The sequence below is a fragment of the Taudactylus pleione genome, unplaced genomic scaffold, assembly GCF_031769625.1.
Source record: "Taudactylus pleione unplaced genomic scaffold, aTauple2 ptg000400l, whole genome shotgun sequence".
NCBI lineage: Eukaryota > Metazoa > Chordata > Amphibia > Anura > Myobatrachidae > Taudactylus > Taudactylus pleione.
Window position 1 is genome coordinate 4,546,965 of NW_028284802.1, and position 17,116 is coordinate 4,564,080.

Here is a 17,116-nt window from a genome sequence, read left to right on the forward strand (position 1 = left end):
GCGTAATCAGGGGGGGATTGGTGCAGCTGTGAGCGCTCTGTGTCCACCTCCAAATTACGCCCAGAATATCTGTCTTATTATTATTATTAATTTTACGCAGTGTATTATAAGAACTGATGTCTCAGGGCCTGATTCAGCAAGGATCTCAATTGCAAAGCTGCACGCAGGCTATAGATATATGATATATGCACGCAGGCTATAGATATATGATGTAAGCACGTAGGCAGCTTTGCAATTGCGATCCTTGCAATAGTGCAAATGCAGCAGGCGGTTGCATTTGCGATCCCAGCACTGCAACGGAGGGTTGCAGGCTGGGATCACCATCATGACCATCGGTGATCGATGTTTGTGATGGTGGACGGTGCCAGTTGGGCGGCCAGCTGAGTAAGCCTCAGCTTATTCAGGCTGGCCGGCTTGCGAACCCAGCAGACTGCGTACGTCTACGCAGTCCCTGGGCTGGCCACTCCCGGAAAACGGGGCGGACATGCCCCATTTACGGGAACGCCAGCCGTCCCCTTAAACGCCTCTGCCTGTCAACATGACAGAGGCATTCAAGAGCTTGTGTGCGTCTTAGCAGGACCCATTCTGCGCACTCTCAGAATAGGTCCTGCGCATGCGCAGATTCCCGATAATCGGGAATCTGCGCCCAGCCATGCATTTGCTTATACTGCTGAATCAGGCCCTCTGTTCCCTAACTAAACTCTGGGATATGTATATTTGGGGTGGCGTTAAATGATAAATAATATGGTGTGGAGATTGCGCACTCTAGTGTCCTGTTACAGTATAACACAGTTGTCTTAAATTTATAATAGTGAATCAAAAAGGCTGGTACTGAAATATAAGAAATGGTATGCTCATCTGCTCATCTTTTTTAGGATGGGTCCAAATTATAAGAGAACAAAAATCAGATTATAGTGTAATATCTTTGGGAGATCATCTGTACAGCAATGCATCTTCATTTACCAAGCTGTAGCCTGGTACCAGATAAATAGCAGGTCCACGCTTTGTCACATGGGCTCTGTAATGTCTTTTTGTTGGTGTCTTTAGGAAAATCCCTCGTTCCAGATTTCTCACATGTGGACATTGGGTCCGATTCATAGCTGTTCGCTTTCCCGATGTTTATGGAGTTGAGTGTTTAGCATTGAATTGCGCCGGCGTCTAAAGGTGCATACACACTAGACGATATTATGCACGATATGGCCGAATTCGACACATATTATTTGCAAATTGTGAGTGTCCACTCACGATAACGATGCGCGTACCTGCGGGTCGTACGTCATGTCTTCAGATCTTGCCTACTGCAAGTTCTGTCGATCTCGTACACGAGCCGGCATCATATCGTTCAGCGTTTGTGCCTGACTGCTATGTTGTTCGGACCCACACGTTGCTGATGTAACTTGCATGCACGGATCAGGGAGATCCGTGGTGCAAGCATCAAGACACAGATTCATGGAAGGTTCAGTAAGACCCGTCCATGCATCTGTGGAAAAAATTTTATACAAGTGTAAAAATTAAAGAAAAAACAGCATGCCCCCCTGTTCCTTCCCTAAAGCACAACCAGTTTCGGGCTTTTCACAACCAGTCCTGGTTGTGAAAATACAGTCTCTTCAGCCTCATGCCAGTCTCTCTGTCTCCCCAGCCTCATGCTACCCGTGTCCCTCCATCCTCATACCATCCCCTCTGTCTCTCCAGGCTCATACCATCCCATTTCTCCAGCCTTATATCATTCCCTCTGTCTCTTTAGCCTCATGCAACCTGTGTTCCCCATAGCCTCCCTGCAGCTGGAAGTCGGAGCTCACTCCTGAGCTCTGCCTTCCGGCTCCCGCAGTGGGTGTAGGGAGAGATGTTATGACATCTCTACCACAGTGCTGAGTGCGAAGAGCTGTTGGTTTGTGGAGGGCCCAGGAGCGGGGATACAGGTAAGTACAGTGCTGTGTGTTTGTGTATCTTTATGTGTAAGGGACACTACTACTGTGGGTATAGTATAGTGAGTACTACTAATGTGGGCATTATTTAGGGGGCACTACTACTGTGGGCACTGTATAGAGGCACTAGTACTGTGGGCATTGCATAAGGGGCAGTACTACTGTGGGTATTGCATGTAAGGGACACTACTACTGTTGGCATTGTATAGGGGGCACTACTACTGTGGTCATAGTATAAAGGGCACTACTACTGTGGGCATTGTATAGGGAGCACTACTACCGTGGACATTGCATAAGGGGCACTGCTATTGTGAGTACTGTAAAAGGGGCACGACTAATGTGGGCATTGCATGAGGGGCACTACTGTAGGCATTGTGTGCAAGGAGCATTACTATTGTGGGCATTGGGTGTAAGGGGCAATACTACTGTGGGCTTTATGTGTATAAGGGGCAGTACTGTGGGCATTGTGTATAAGGGGCACTACTGTGTGTTGTAATGGGAATAAGGGACACTACTATGTGGTGTAATGTGAATCAGGGGCACTATGTGCGGTGTAATGTGAATAAGATTGCGCTACTGTGTGGCGTAATTTGCATTGTGGGTACTATTGTGTGGCCACACCCCTTTCTTGTGAGACCACGCCCCTTTTTAAGGTGGGAGGGCGCAAATTTATAGTTTGCAGGGGGGCGCTGAACACCCTAGCACCACCCTATTCACAGGTGTATTGTATGTAACGGAGTATCACTGTTCCCACACTAATAATTGTTATAATACAGAGGGCCTGATTCAGCAACGGACGGAGTTGCTGTCATAGTTGCTACCATGCACTAATATGGTAATGCAGCAGGAGACGTCACATCTCCCGCATGTATTACTGATCCGAGCTGTGTCCTAGGACGCAGCATTGGATCAGCTGCGTGTCCATCGGCCAACTAAAGGTGCACATCCACTTGCAGATCTGAAAACGACTGCACGATTATGACATTGTAATCATGCAGTCGTTTGTCAGTCTGTGATGAGCCTGCACTGAATGAGCAGTCGTTCAGTGCAGGCTCATCAATCATCTGCAAACATGCTCAACCTGACGATATGGTCAGACTGTCCAGCATGTTTTGCACGATAATAGATGTCTAAACCACCAGCGGGCACGTGCATCGCTGGTCATTTTAGACATTTTTGCAAACGACTGAACGATCACTCAACTTAATCGTCTAGTGGATGGGCACCTTAAGTGACCCATGGAGTCACAAAAGCCAGCCGCCACAGATGCACAAAAGAGGCCAGGAAATCTTCATCAGTCGACGGAGATCCTGGCCTCTTCATTCCCTCCCCCAACAGCCCCAACAGCAACGACACGCCTCCGTTTTGGGAAACGGAGGCCATCATCGCCCCCTCCCCGCTTAGAAACAGCAGCACACTGTCAATCACTGACCCGTTCTGCACATTCGCAGAACAGATCCTGTGTATGCGCAGATCCCGATAATCAGGAATCTGCAATCAGCAATGCACTAGCTGCTTAATCAGGCCCATAGTCCATAACTTGTATGTATCTGTAACCAGTGGGTTAAATAATAAATTTCTACATACTGTAGGTATATAAGTTGTAACACACACATATACCTTTGCTAGGTCCCATTGAGGTTTCAAGAAGATCATTGTATTCATATAGTTGCAGTCTTTGCATAGAATGGTCAAATCACCTTGAGGTCAAACAAGACATACATTGAGAGGCCCTAGTTTGTACCTGTCACTACTATTACTGGATGTATAATGAGTCATTCATAGCTTACATGGTGTTATCAGCAGACAATTAGCTACATTCCAATGGAATGACCATTGTAAGATGTGTAGAGACGCTATGCATTATGGGTAACTAATAGTGATGTCCATACTCTACAGACAAAGGAGCTTTGAGAGTTTATCTCCAGACATTAGGACACGTCATTACTGTATTTCTTTGTCTGGTAGTATATCTTAGTGCTTACGGAGCATGTGCAAGAGAGATACGTTTGGTCAATGCTATGTTGTAACCAATCAGTGGATACCTAGTATGTAACTAATATGGGCTTAATATCTGGAAAGCCAGCACCCATATACAAGGGTATATAAATCAAGAGCTAGACAAAGACTCTTTGGCTCATGCATGGATCTGAGACTGCAGTAGGATGCCTGCAATGTATATTGAACTACCTGGGCATTATTGGAACGAGGGCTCCCCAGATGAAGATGAAGTACATCTTATGTTGAAGATGATGAATTACCGGTGTCATCTGAATACATAGACAAAAGTTGGAGTATACTGTATACTTTGTATGTTAATTGTTTGTTTGTTACTTGTAAATAAAGTGTGTTCATTTCTACTCACTCACATGGTCAAGTGTGTACTATTCATTTCAATCAGAACGAAACCGACCATTATGCAGTATCCTTGTATGATGGAAGATGGTTGAATTAATTAAATACTCTTGTAAACATTAAATGTCTTTTATTTATTTTTTGAACAATATTTTTATTAAATTTTTTGAAAAATTTAGAATAAGGATACAGAAAAGAAAAAAGGATAAAGGGGAAACAAAAACCAGACATAAAATGTACATTGGTACAGAGGTTTTAACTTATATAATTCCTTCAATGTATCTAAAATAGGTTGAGGAATATTAAAAGTATTCATGGAAAACTAAAACACTTAAGTACTTGGGGATTCATTTAGCTAAAGATAAGGATTTAATTGCATGTAACTAAGGGCCTGAATCAGACCCGGTCGCAAGTGCTGAGCGCTCGCAACCGGGTCGATGTTTGCCCACTGGGCATGCGTACGATGGAGCCGCCTCCGTCGTGCGCATGCGCGAGACCTGGCTAGCGACGGGTGCTCCGTTGCTCCGGGTCTCACACCAAAGAGGGCGAGCTGTCGATGGTGATTGACAGCTCGCCCCGTTTGGTAGGCGTGGCTGGGGGGTGGCTTCACAAACGGAGGCGTTCCCAAGCGAACACCTGCCATTTGTGGGCGGCCCCACTGACATCACAAGTGATGTCAGTGGGAGAGCTTCCGGCTCTATTAGAGCCAGAAGCTCTCTGGGGCTTGCGGCCACGAGACCCTACCACAAGGGTCTCGTCGCAAGCCCGATGATCTTGACCATCACGCCCATCATCCTGGCCGCTCGTAATAGCTGTGGGTGGTCCCCCCCAGCTGAATCAGGGCCAATGAACCTTTATTGAAAGCTATTGAGATTCTAACTAAAGAATGGATGCTACATGAAGTGTCCTGGTTAGGAAGGATTGCAGCTGCAAAAATGGTTCTCCTCCCTAAATTAATGTATTTATTTCGCTCCATACCCAGAATATTGCCCAAATCTATCTATAATAAATTCTACCGGATTTTAAGTGTTTATGCTTGGAAGGGGAAAACACCTTTCATTTATTAAATACATTTTGTACAGTGTCTATTACATGTATGGAGTCCGGGAAAAAAATCACAACTTAGAAGACTTCAGCTGAAAATTGAGAATAAGGGGAGTATTTACTAAAGGCCGATTTTGATAAATATTTAAATTGATTTTTTAAATCATTTCTTTTTCTTTTTTTTTTAACGATGTCAAAAATTGTCTGTTAGTAAATGTGTGATTTAGACCCTGAAACATAAATTGATTTAAAATCGATTAAAATAAAAAAATCACTCAAAATCGACCTTAAGTAAATTTAACCCTTAAGCATTGTACAGACAGACATTATCCTTAAAGCCCATGAAATGCACTAGCTGTGCTATATTGTCCTTAGCGATAACAGTGGATTGATGTCACTTAGAAAATCGCAGGCGTGTCTTCCAATATATACGCCGTTACATGAGCGGCCATACATTAGCCATTACAATCGCCTACGCATCATGAGAGCTCTCTGCGTATGCGGAGAGCCGCTGTATTTGAGATAAGTCAGACCTGCCGCAAGTCCAGCGTGGCGTCAATGTTACTGATATCTATACTGGTAAGTGACGTCGGACACAGATGATAAGGCAGCGGTGGGCGTCCCTATGCTCGGGTAAGCTTTGGAACTATTAGCATATTTTTGCAACTGCGTTCCGTGCGGAATCGCAGCTGTGATCGCATTGGCGTCCGTCTCTGAATTAGGCTAACAGTGCGCTATGCTGTAGTGAAGCTTCGGGAACACACTGCTAATGATCTGCACAAGGCTTTGTCTACAATTAAAACTAATCTTAGGGCCTGATTCAGAGCCACTCGTAAGCGGCAGCTCGTTCGCTCTGAGCGATGTTTGCCCAACTGCGCATGCGTACGGATCGTTATACGCATGCGCGAACCAGTCAGTGCGGCCGAAATTCATGTGCTCGCAAAATAGCGAATGCCTGATAATTTGAGTGACAGAAAGAGGCGTATGTGGGTGGTAACAGGGGAAGGTGCTTGAAAATGGGGAGTGGAGATCCGATCGCAGGCGTGCTTAAAGGTCAAAACGGGCGTTTTATGGGTGTGCATATTTAAAACAGCAGCGTCATTGACCACGTCACTGGGTTATTTTATAGCCAGAACTGCTCGCAAAATTGTGGTAGCAAAAACCAACCACAAGAATAGCGAGCAGTTCATACCCTGGTCGATGCACTCGATTAATCTAATAAATAGCGGACATGACGTAGGATGCGAGCGGCCAGGGGGCGTAGTTTCCAAAAAAACGACTGCAAGTTTTGTACGCTCGTTCAGACCTAGAGGCGTGAACAGACCGCAAACAGCGAACGGTTCATTTGAATAGCCACCCCTATTTTCTGGACGAGTGAGCGCTAATTGCGTCCGGCTCTGAATCAGGCCCTTAGTTTCCAACACCCGCGTATACGAGACCCAACACTGAAACAAGCAAAATAGTACAAAACTCATATTTACTGTAACACAATACTGACACATTGCAGTTCTAGTTTAATATCTATTCTATGTACAGTAGTTCTTGTTTTATCATGTAATATCTACCGCTAAGTCACTTCAATTTATTGCAAATAAGAAGTGAGCAGAATACAAGAGAACAAATCGTACAGCTTTCAGTCTGAATATCTTATGCTGGCCATACACCTGCACGATTTTGGGCCGATTGCCCGATTTTTAGACGAGTCTTATGATGAATCGTGTAGAAATCATGTATTTTTGGAGTAGGATACGAACCGATGTGCGCTCCCGCAGCTACTAAAACAGATCGTATGATCAGATGTGCAGCCCATATTATCCATCGTATCGTGTGCAGATCGTACCGTTTATCTTGTGCATGCGATGCCCTGATGAGCGCGTGAGGCACAGGATCGATCGTACGACAGATCATGTGCTAAGGAAAACAACAAATCGTGCCGCCAGGACTGCCAGGGAGCTCCGGGGAGTCGGATGTGAATCTTACCTTAAGCTGGTCGTGCAGGTGCAGGGCCAGCATTAGAGAATTCCCTATAATTCGCTGTAATCAGAGCCATTGGAAGGAAGATAAGTGCTTTTCTTTAGGTGCCGCTAGCTCGGTATAGTGCAAACAGATTGCACTGGGGAGAGGTTCTGTGCAGAGATCTGCGAGAAGGTGCAACAACATGACTGCTGGTTGAGGAACTCCTGAGGGGGGAGGGACAGGAAAGATCAGGATGTAATGATGACAAGATGGAGCCACATTGTGGCTACTGCTTCCTGGTTACATTTCATAAGATCCGCACATCTTGTTTTCAAATATATTGATATATAATAAAATGGTTTCCAATTTCCCACACTTGTCTTTCGGTTTCTTGTTTAGATACGTTTGTTTTACTACGCTTCCATCAGTTCCATACTGCCTCATACTTTCCCTTCACCCCCACTCTGTGCCACATTCTCGTTTTGCCCACTGGGTAAGCCAGTCTCAGTTGCCATTTTGGAGGAGCCCGTAATAAGCTCCTTTGTTCTTGACAAGATCCTCATGAGTCCCGCGCTCTACTATCCGTCCTCCCTCTAGGACCAGGATCTGATCTGCGTTACGTATAGTCCGGAGCCTGTGGGCGATGATCAGCAGGGAGAGGCCCGGGATACTCTGCAGAGACTGCTGGATCTGTGCAAGAGACATAGTGAGAAAGCACAGAGGAGACACAAGAGAGGGAAAATAGGATAAGAGAAGGATAATACTGTACCTCATGATCGGTGTCTACATCCAGACTACTGGAGGCCTCGTCCAGAATGAGCAGCCGGGGTCTCAGAGCCAGAGCGCGGGCAAGAGCGACCCGTTGCTTCTGACCAACGCCCAACTGGCCCCCGCTGCTACCGACATCTGTCATAAAGGATATATAATGCTTGTGGTAAACAGAGAAAAAAAGTGCAAGCTACATCCTGCAACCAGGACTTAGAACATCAAGGACTTATCATATTATTCAGTCAATAAACTGTGCAAGTATATTATAGCCTGGGAGTGCGGCTCGTGTATAAAGCAGGTATAGTATTCCTTCAATGCAACAACTGAAAATCGAGGTTAGGTGAGAGAACGGATAGTAGAACATACCGTGACTACATATATTTTTTAAAACAGATATACTGTATTATATATAGTTCAGGCTTTAGATTTGTGCTTATTAGTACATGTGAAAGATTGTCCAGTTATTAAATTCCGTGTTTCCCAACTCTTGTCCTAAAGGACCACTTACAGTGCATGATTCCGCTTATCAGTATATGAAGGTGGGTGCGTTATTAATGGTCCGAGTTAATAGGATATGCTGAGAATATGTGCTGCTACTCTTCTCTAAGGATCAGGCTTGAGCAGCACTCATGTATGACTTGAAATGAGCAAAAAAGCACTTGTTAATATATCTTGCAAGTTATTTACCTGGTCAGAAGAGCTTGCAATCTATACACTGACTGATATTTTAACTTCTCCTTTTATGAGTGTTTAGCACAGTACGGCACATTTATTGCAGTTCAATGCTCAGAGAAATGATATTACTGGTGTGTGGCCTGACCGAGGCTGCATCGCGTCACCCTCTCACCTGTGTCGTATCCCAAGTCCAGGTCACTGATGAAGACGTCAGCCTTTGCCTCTCTCGCTGCTGCTCTCAGCTGCTGTTCAGTGGGATCCCGGAGGCCATAAGCGATGTTTTCTTTTATCGTCCCGGAAAATAAAACGGGATTTTGAGCCACCAACGCAACCTGGAAAGAATATCGTCATCAACTCATTTTTGTCACCGTATAAACCATAAAATAAAGGGACACTAAGCCTGACACGCGTTAATCTAGGATCAGAGCCAGCTCATCTACAGCACCTGCCTCCGTCCTCGCAGTGCTAGAGATTTACTGTAACGTTCAAAAAGGTATATTCATTATTACAGCATACACAGGACGGGGACACACAAGGTATACAAAGTGAGCGCAGTTGTGAAACCAGGAAAAGGAGGGGGGCGGGGTAAGTTTGCTTCTTATAGCCGCTGCTGTAACCATATCTATAATGGGGGGTGGGCTCCCCACTGGGCCAGAGTCTTCAGCGTATATGGCGGCGTGGTCTCTTTTTGGGTGAAGAGGGGCGGCAGATATAGCACCCAGACCCCGTCCTCTGAAAAAACACCCCTGGGATGAGTGTACAGTACATGTTGGTGGGATTAGGGCAGAACTGAGGTGAGTTTTCCCAGAACATTTAAAGATCTGAAGTCTGATGACCGGTCTGATAGAAAGGAATTACCTAGGAGGGTAGCGGCACGGGAGTAGTGTCGGAGAGGAGGCGAGCCACGGGTCAGAGGCAGGAGTAGGATTGGAGCTTCTCCTGTGAGCTATGAGGTGTGCATCAGACCAGAGCAGACCTCTCATGGGGCAAATCATAGTCTCACCATAATGAAAGAAAGCCGGGAAACACACTAAGAGCTCAATGCAATCAGGTGCGAATTCCCTTGCAGTGCGAGTGAGTGCGGCTTTATGCCGCACCTATGGTACTGCCGGGCTCACACATTTTTGCTTGCAGCCCCATAGGCAGCGAGTTCTGCTGCAGTTGCAATTGCCGGCAATTTTACCCCCTCTCCCCCCCGCTCACCTAACTGAGTTGAGCCCTAAGGATTGATTTGGTCTTGATGAAAGTGAGAATACAAATTCATGTTGTAAACGATGATTATTTCACTCTTTCGATTATCACTGTTCCCATCTTAGCTGGCACTTCTAATGCCAGTCCTCCCATGAGGTGAGGTGAGAACCTTGTGTAATGCAGCACTGCCCTATGGGATAGAGAGATGAGGTTCTCACCACCTGGCCGCCAGTATCCCGCTCCCCTCCTCCATGTGTCACCTGTTCTCCTCCCTGCAATCACTGTAGTGTGGAGACTGACTGCATGGGAGGAACGTGCAAAGACATGAGAGGGTAAGGATGTATTCCCTGAGGTATTCCCTGCTCCTTTCATTGTGTCACCACAATCACTCCTGCGGTGACTAGAGAGGAGGAGGGGAATGGCAGCGTGCGAGTGCTGCATAGAGTGGCAGAAAGTGTGAAACGCCTCTGAAGATCCTCAGTAAATGGACAGTATGTACTATGTCACACACTCTATAAAGGGGACCAATAGCTAAAAAGTATTTTTAACTTATCGTCCCCATAACTAGCACAACGGCAGAATTCATCTTTTTTGTCCCAGGGTTGACAATCGGAATAAGTACAAATTCAAAAAGCGCTGTGCCAGCTTCTATCGCAGGTCGCTAACTGGAAGAGAGCAGCAGGGGGCACAGCGCTGGCATGGCACACTGGGATTTCAGCTTCCTGTTTTTCGCTGACATGAGAACCGTATTGTATAGTTGTGGGTAAATATCACGTTAGCTGGAGTAACCCCATAGCGACGTCCTGATATTACCTTGCTATGAAGGAACTGATGTTTATAGTCAGCTATGGGCCTTCCGTCCAGCAGGATTTCCCCACTCTGTGGCTCGTAGAATCTCTCCAGCAGCGACACGCAGGTCGTCTTCCCACCACCAGAGGGCCCAACGAGAGCGGTGACAGTGCCAGGGGGGAGGGTGAATGAGACGTCCTGCAGGGAGTAAGATGATTGCAGCATAAGACAGAACATAAAGTTTATGATGTAGATCAAAGAAAACAAATAGAAGTGACACAAGTTATATCTCAGGCCCACACATTAGCCTACACCACAGCTACTGCTTATTACTGAGGTTGTAGAAACTTCTCAGCATTATCAAACTCTGTCAGATAAAAGTGCACCCATCACCGATACACAGTGGAGCCATATTGTAGGCTGAACCAATGTTAATGGGAATGTGTACGTTACATTCTCTATGATTTAGTAAAAGCAGTGAAACGCGTTGGTCTCTGTGCGTCATTCTTCAGTGTGAAGACTGGATTTGCATAAATTGTCATTCACTGGTAGCCTCTTCAATTCCAGATATAGTTATAAAATGATAACATTTCACCCTGAAAGTCTCCATATTGTTTTGTATGATCTTCCAGATGCCCAGTACCTGCTTTGTACAGTGTATAAATATAACAATGTCTCAGCCACACGGTATTTAGGATCAGATTCTATTTACTATAACACGTCCGATCGTGGTCCTGGTTGGGGCAGTCTCGGACATACAGCAGCAGTTACACTCACCTGCAGGGTGGGGGCGTCTGGGCGGGAAGGGTAAGAAAATATCACGTTCTTGAACTCGAATTCTCCACGTAAGTTATCAGGACAGTGAGAACCAGATGTGAGGACCAGCGGCTCCCGGTCCAGGTACTGGAAGACTTTGCTGGCAGCAGCAGCTGAATGTGTCATCTCACTGAGCCAGTGTACCAGGGACTAAGAGGGGAACATAGAAGGGTTGGGGAGAAGTAACGTACATTAATAGGGATCCGTCATCAAATATTTCTGGTAAATCTAGAACTACTTTTCATTGACTATTTTATCAGAATTGTATTTCCTACAGACTAAAACCCATTAAACAGCCACATACAGCCCTCTTTGTCTCTCCATTACTGAATAAAAATTATATAAAGTACAGACACGAGCACTGACAGTATATTGCTTTTATATTCATCAGCGGTTTTCCCTGAAAACACACAGGGGGAGATTTATCAAATCTTTGAGAGAGATAAAGTGAAGCAGTTGTTCATACTGTAGCAACCCATTAGCTTCTGTCATTTTTTTAGTATAGCCTGTAAAATAATAGTTAAAAGCTGATTGGTTGATACGTTCTCTCTCTCCAGGATTTGATAACTCTCCCCCCAAGATTTGATATATCTCCCCTCAGTCCACAAACTTTTCAGACCATATGAACTAAAACTGACACATGCGCATACAGGAATATCTACTTACTTACATAAAACAATTAGGAATAAAATAGTTAAACAAAGCGATATTTACTGATCAGGAAATGGGAATGTGAAAGTAAACATTAATGGATTAAACAGATAGATATCAGTCTATAGAGGGACTGGATTTGATGATTATATATTATCCCCACATATATGTCATGGCCTTATTATATATCACTGAATGGAATTATCTTTTTTGTTTTTCAATTAACAGGTGAAACTGAGTTTACATTTCTATTTACATGAAATGCCTTTGTCAAGAAAATGGATGAGAATTACATTTAAAATATAAAATAAAACTTTAAACACATTTGGAATGTAATTACTGATATATAATACAGCTGGGGGTTCAAAGTTCACTTTAAGTGTTCTACATTACCATCCATGGGAGAGCTCCATGGTCCTCCATCTGGTAGAGCTCCATGATCCCCCTCTCTGGGAGAGCTCCATGGTCCCCCTCTCTGGGAGAGCTCCATGGTCCCCCTCTCTGGGAGAGCTCCATGGTCCCCCTCTCTGGGAGAGCTCCATGGTCCCCCTCTCTGGGAGAGCTCCATGGTCCCCCTCTCTGGGAGAGCTCCATGGTCCCCCTCTCTGGGAGAGCTCCATGGTCCCCCTCTCTGGGAGAGCTCCATGGTCCCCCTCTCTGGGAGAGCTCCATGGTCCCCCTCTCTGGGAGAGCTCCATGGTCCCCCTCTCTGGGAGAGCTCCATGGTCCCCCTCTCTGGGAGAGCTCCATGGTCCCCCTCTCTGGGAGAGCTCCATGGTCCCCCTCTCTGGGAGAGCTCCATGGTCCCCCTCTCTGGGAGAGCTCCATGGTCCCCCTCTCTGGGAGAGCTCCATGGTCCCCCTCTCTGGGAGAGCTCCATGGTCCTCCCTCTGGGAGAGCTCCAGTGCATTTACTGTCAGATCTCCATGGCTCTTAATGGTAATTTTTCTCAGAAAGGTCCATGTTCTTCTTTCAGAGAGCAACATGTGCCCCTCTGTGAAAGCTTCAAGGCCCTCTCTGAGAGATTTTCAGTCAGAACTCCAGGGCCCACTCTGGTTAAGTTCCTTGGCCTTCTCTGGGATATCTCCATGGTTCTCTCTGGGAGGGCTCCATGGTCTTCTCTCTGAGAGCCCCATGGTCTATTCCTGGAGTCAGTGGCAGGTGGGGAGTATGACTGCAATACCTGTCAAACCTTAATGCAGGTGTCATAACTAGAGCTCAAACAGGATAGAAACTTCCTGAGGAGCAGAAGGGTCCAAGTTGTCTCTCTGCAAGAGCTCCATGGCGCTCTCTGAGTTATCTTCAGAGACTTCTCTGGGAGAGATATATGGACTTTTCTAGGATATCTCAATGGTTATGGTTTGGGTTATTACTTTGTCTTTCAGTAACAAAATTACAGGTCATTGCTGCATGTTCCTATTGATAACTTTTGTTTTAAACAAATGATAGTCGCCACTAATAATACAGAGAATTGAAAGTATTAAGCAATATTCTGTCTTACAATGAAAAGAAACAGAACCAGATGAGTTAATCAATGTCCTCGTTATACTGTACGCATCAACTAAGAACAACGCAACGCGTTTTGCCACTCACCCGTAAATAGTCTCCGGACTGCATCTGGTATAGGATGAAAGACACCATCTCCCCACTGCTCATTGCTCCGCTCTTGATTAAATTATGCCCAAGCCATAACATTAGGACCTGAATTCCCAGGTTTATAGTCTAAAGGAGAGAGAACCATATTATTAATATACGAACATACATACATAGCTACATATATACTTGTATATATGGAGTTGGGTATGGGATCCCGGCTGACAGGATGCCGGCTGTCAGAATCCCGACACTAAAAAGTAAGTCTCCTACCACTAACCCCTACCCCTTCCTCCCTGGTGCCTAACCCTAACCTCCCCCTCCCCACACCCTAAACCTAACTCTCAACCTGACCCTCCCCCTAGTGCGTAACCCTAAAGCTAACCCTCCCCTATACCTTGATACTTACCTTCGAGATGCCGACAGTCGGAATACTGGAGCCGGGATCCCAAATGCTGTCGGGATTCCGGTGCCGGTAATTAGACTGTCGGTATCCCATATAGCATAATGCTGACTACATCCCGTACATATGTATGTACATATCTATGCAGTTTACTATTATTATTATTATATTTTATGTATAAGATGTCACAAAGTGTCCACAGTGCCACACAGGGTAAACATTTCCCAGTAACAGAGTATCAGAGTACTGGTTATCAACACTGCAGCACAGGCAAAGTTCTCCCGAACACTGCCGATGCACAACACAAATGAGGTTTTGTTTTTATGAGCTTGTGCACATCAGGTCGTAGATGCTTGCTCCAACACAATCCTCTGCGTGACAATCCACTAATCTGTACAGGATAGGAATTCCTGTTAACTATGAGACTGCAAGTCAATCACTCTCTGGAATTAGTATTGCTTCCTTTTCCTAAGATGGTTACTGGCAGCAAAGGGATGGGAAAGCCAAGTTAATTTTTATGGGTGGGAATACTGTGCAACGAGCAGGGTTTCTGCGGTGAACAGGAAATCAGAGGGGACTGTGGAGAGTATTAGACACGGGATGAGGGAATGCCTCCCCAACCTCACCAATAATAATAATAAGTAGGGGACTGTGCAAATAAGAAGCAAGATGTGGGGTTGAAAAGGGAAAAGTGACTGATGAGACAGATAGGATGACCGATGAGCAGAGTGCGCGGAAGCGGGGCAAGAATAGAAAAGACACGGTGCCGACAAAAGGGCAGACAAGGTGAGGCACAGGTGGAGGCTAAAGTAGAGTTTCTGACCCTAAAAAAACATTATGAATTTATTTTATTCTCCTTTAATGCCTTGAAACCATCAGCAGCATGTCGTTCCTATCCGTACTTTTTTCTCGTGATTTCTTTTACAACCATTTGTATATGCCCTGTGCAGTTACAGACACAACGTGTGACATCTTCTAACCATACCGTCTTCTTCTTACCCTTATCGCCAGCAGATACAAAGCTCTGACCAGGTCCCTACATGTCTGGAGATCATGTATCTTCTTCAGAGACTCCTTGTATCTCTTCACTTCCTCTTCCTCTGCGGCAAAACTCTGCACGGTCTTCACCGACTCAATAATCTCTTTCGCCAGGTCGCTGGAGCTAGCAATGGAGTCCTGAACCTTTTTCACCAAGTCCTAGGTGACAAGAGTGGTGGATAACAATTACGGGGGCTCATATTGTCATGTAATAGGAACCAGCTTGCTTTCCTGCGGGTTCACCAGTAGATTTAAAGCAGCAATTCGTTATAAGGCTGGATTTTCCCTATAACTAATTGCCTCTTTAAATTTAGCGGTAAACTCACCGAAAAAACGCCAGTTCCGTTAACTCGGAACCTATTACATAACCCCCAAAAAGATAGGAGCATTTGCCCTCTTTTATAACTCTTAATTAATTAAACTGTACTTATCACGAGTATAGGTCTAGTTTCACTAAACTGACTGTATGTTAGTCTATAGTTTATTGTTTTTATGTGCTAAAGACACTAAGGGGTATATTTACTAAAGTGCTGGTTTTTAGAAGTGGAGATGTTGCCCATAGCAACCAATCAGAGTCTACTTATCATTCATCTGGCACCTTCTAGAAGATAATAGCTAGAATTTTATTGGCTGTTATGGGAAACATCTCCACTTCTAAAAACCCGCCCTTAGTAAATATATTCCTAAAGTTGTAGAACTTGCTGTAGTGAGGTTCCCTTGTGTTTACCAGTAACAACAACATCCCCACTTTACTGAGCAGGCACTGAACCAGTGGCGGAACTCCCGGAGACAATTGAGTCATTTGCCGCCGGGCTCCAGCCCTTAAGGGTGCACCTGGCTCCATTGTCCCCCGGGCCGTTCCGGGCACTGCTATGGAGATGGAGCGCCGCTGATCGGCGCTCCACCTCCAGCGGCGTCAATACGGGGGGTGCGGTCGCACCCCCTATTTGCCGGGCGCCCGCTGAGTGTGTTACCAGCGGGCGACCGGCCCTTTCTTTCCCCCCGGCAGTAGCCGGAGGAACGGAGCTCACTCCTGAGCTCCGCTTCCGGGTCCTGCAATGCACTATGGGAGTAACGTCATGATGTCACTCCCATAGTTCCGAGGAGCGGGCGCCGGGGACGGAAGGCAGCAGCACTGGAGCGGGGTTTCAGGTAAGTATTGTTTTTTTTTTTTTTGTATGCTTGTGCGCTCACGGGGGGCTCACTACAGCGTGCATTATTGGTGGCTCACTACAGGGGGCATTATTGGGGGCTCACTACAGGGGGCATTACTGGGGGCTTTCTACAGGGGGCATTACTGGGAGCATTACAGGGGGCTTACTGCAGGGGGCATTACTGGGGGCTTTCTACAGGGGGCATTACTGGGGGCTTACTACTGGGGGCACTACAGGGAGTTTACTACAGGGGGCTTACTACTGGGAGCACTACATGGGGCTTACTACTGGGGGCACTACAGGGGCCCTTACTACTGGGGCACTGCAAAGGGGGACCACTACTGGAGGTACAGCATTGGGGGGCACTACAAAGGCGGCACTGCATAGGGGGACATCTACAGAGGGCACTGCACAGGGGGACCACTACTGGGGGAACTGCATAGGGGGGCGGCAGCTGGGGCTGACATAGGTGCTGGGGGGGTAGTACATTTTAATTTGGGGGGGGCACCAACATTTATCTTGCCTCCGGGCACCTGGGATGAAGTTACGTCACTGTACTGAACACACATTAAGCAGTATCCACCTAGCCTGTAACATTTACCTCTGCCTCCTTCCTGTATCATACCACATATGCCACCAGGCACAGCGGATGGGGGCACCACAAGGTTAAACTGATGATTTGCTCTTAAATAAAAGTGTTCTAATAAAGTTACACTTATGTTATAGTCACACTGGTGTCTCTATAAATATGACTCTCA

At 46.0% G+C, this 17,116-nt stretch overlaps 1 protein-coding gene across 2 annotated transcripts in view; it reads right to left on the reverse strand.

Annotated features, from left to right (window-relative positions):
- LOC148506583 (antigen peptide transporter 2-like) overlaps positions 1-17,116 on the reverse strand; it is a 40,785-nt gene that overhangs the window by 15,366 nt on the left and 8,303 nt on the right. Inside the window, exons 5-11 of one of the 2 annotated variants that reach the window (XR_015869772.1) lie at positions 15,166-15,363; positions 13,764-13,892; positions 11,481-11,669; positions 10,728-10,901; positions 8,896-9,055; positions 8,050-8,186; positions 7,305-7,970 (exon numbers count right to left, since the gene is read on the reverse strand). Coding sequence is in view for 1 of the 2 variants with exons in the window: in XM_088446544.1 (XP_088302670.1) it covers positions 7,785-7,970; positions 8,050-8,186; positions 8,896-9,055; positions 10,728-10,901; positions 11,481-11,669; positions 13,764-13,892; positions 15,166-15,363 (1,173 nt within the window). In the remaining variant the exon portion in view is untranslated. Of the gene's footprint in view, positions 1-6,480; positions 7,971-8,049; positions 8,187-8,895; positions 9,056-10,727; positions 10,902-11,480; positions 11,670-13,763; positions 13,893-15,165; positions 15,364-17,116 lie in introns of those variants that run through there. The other variant, XM_088446544.1, reaches the window with a different exon arrangement.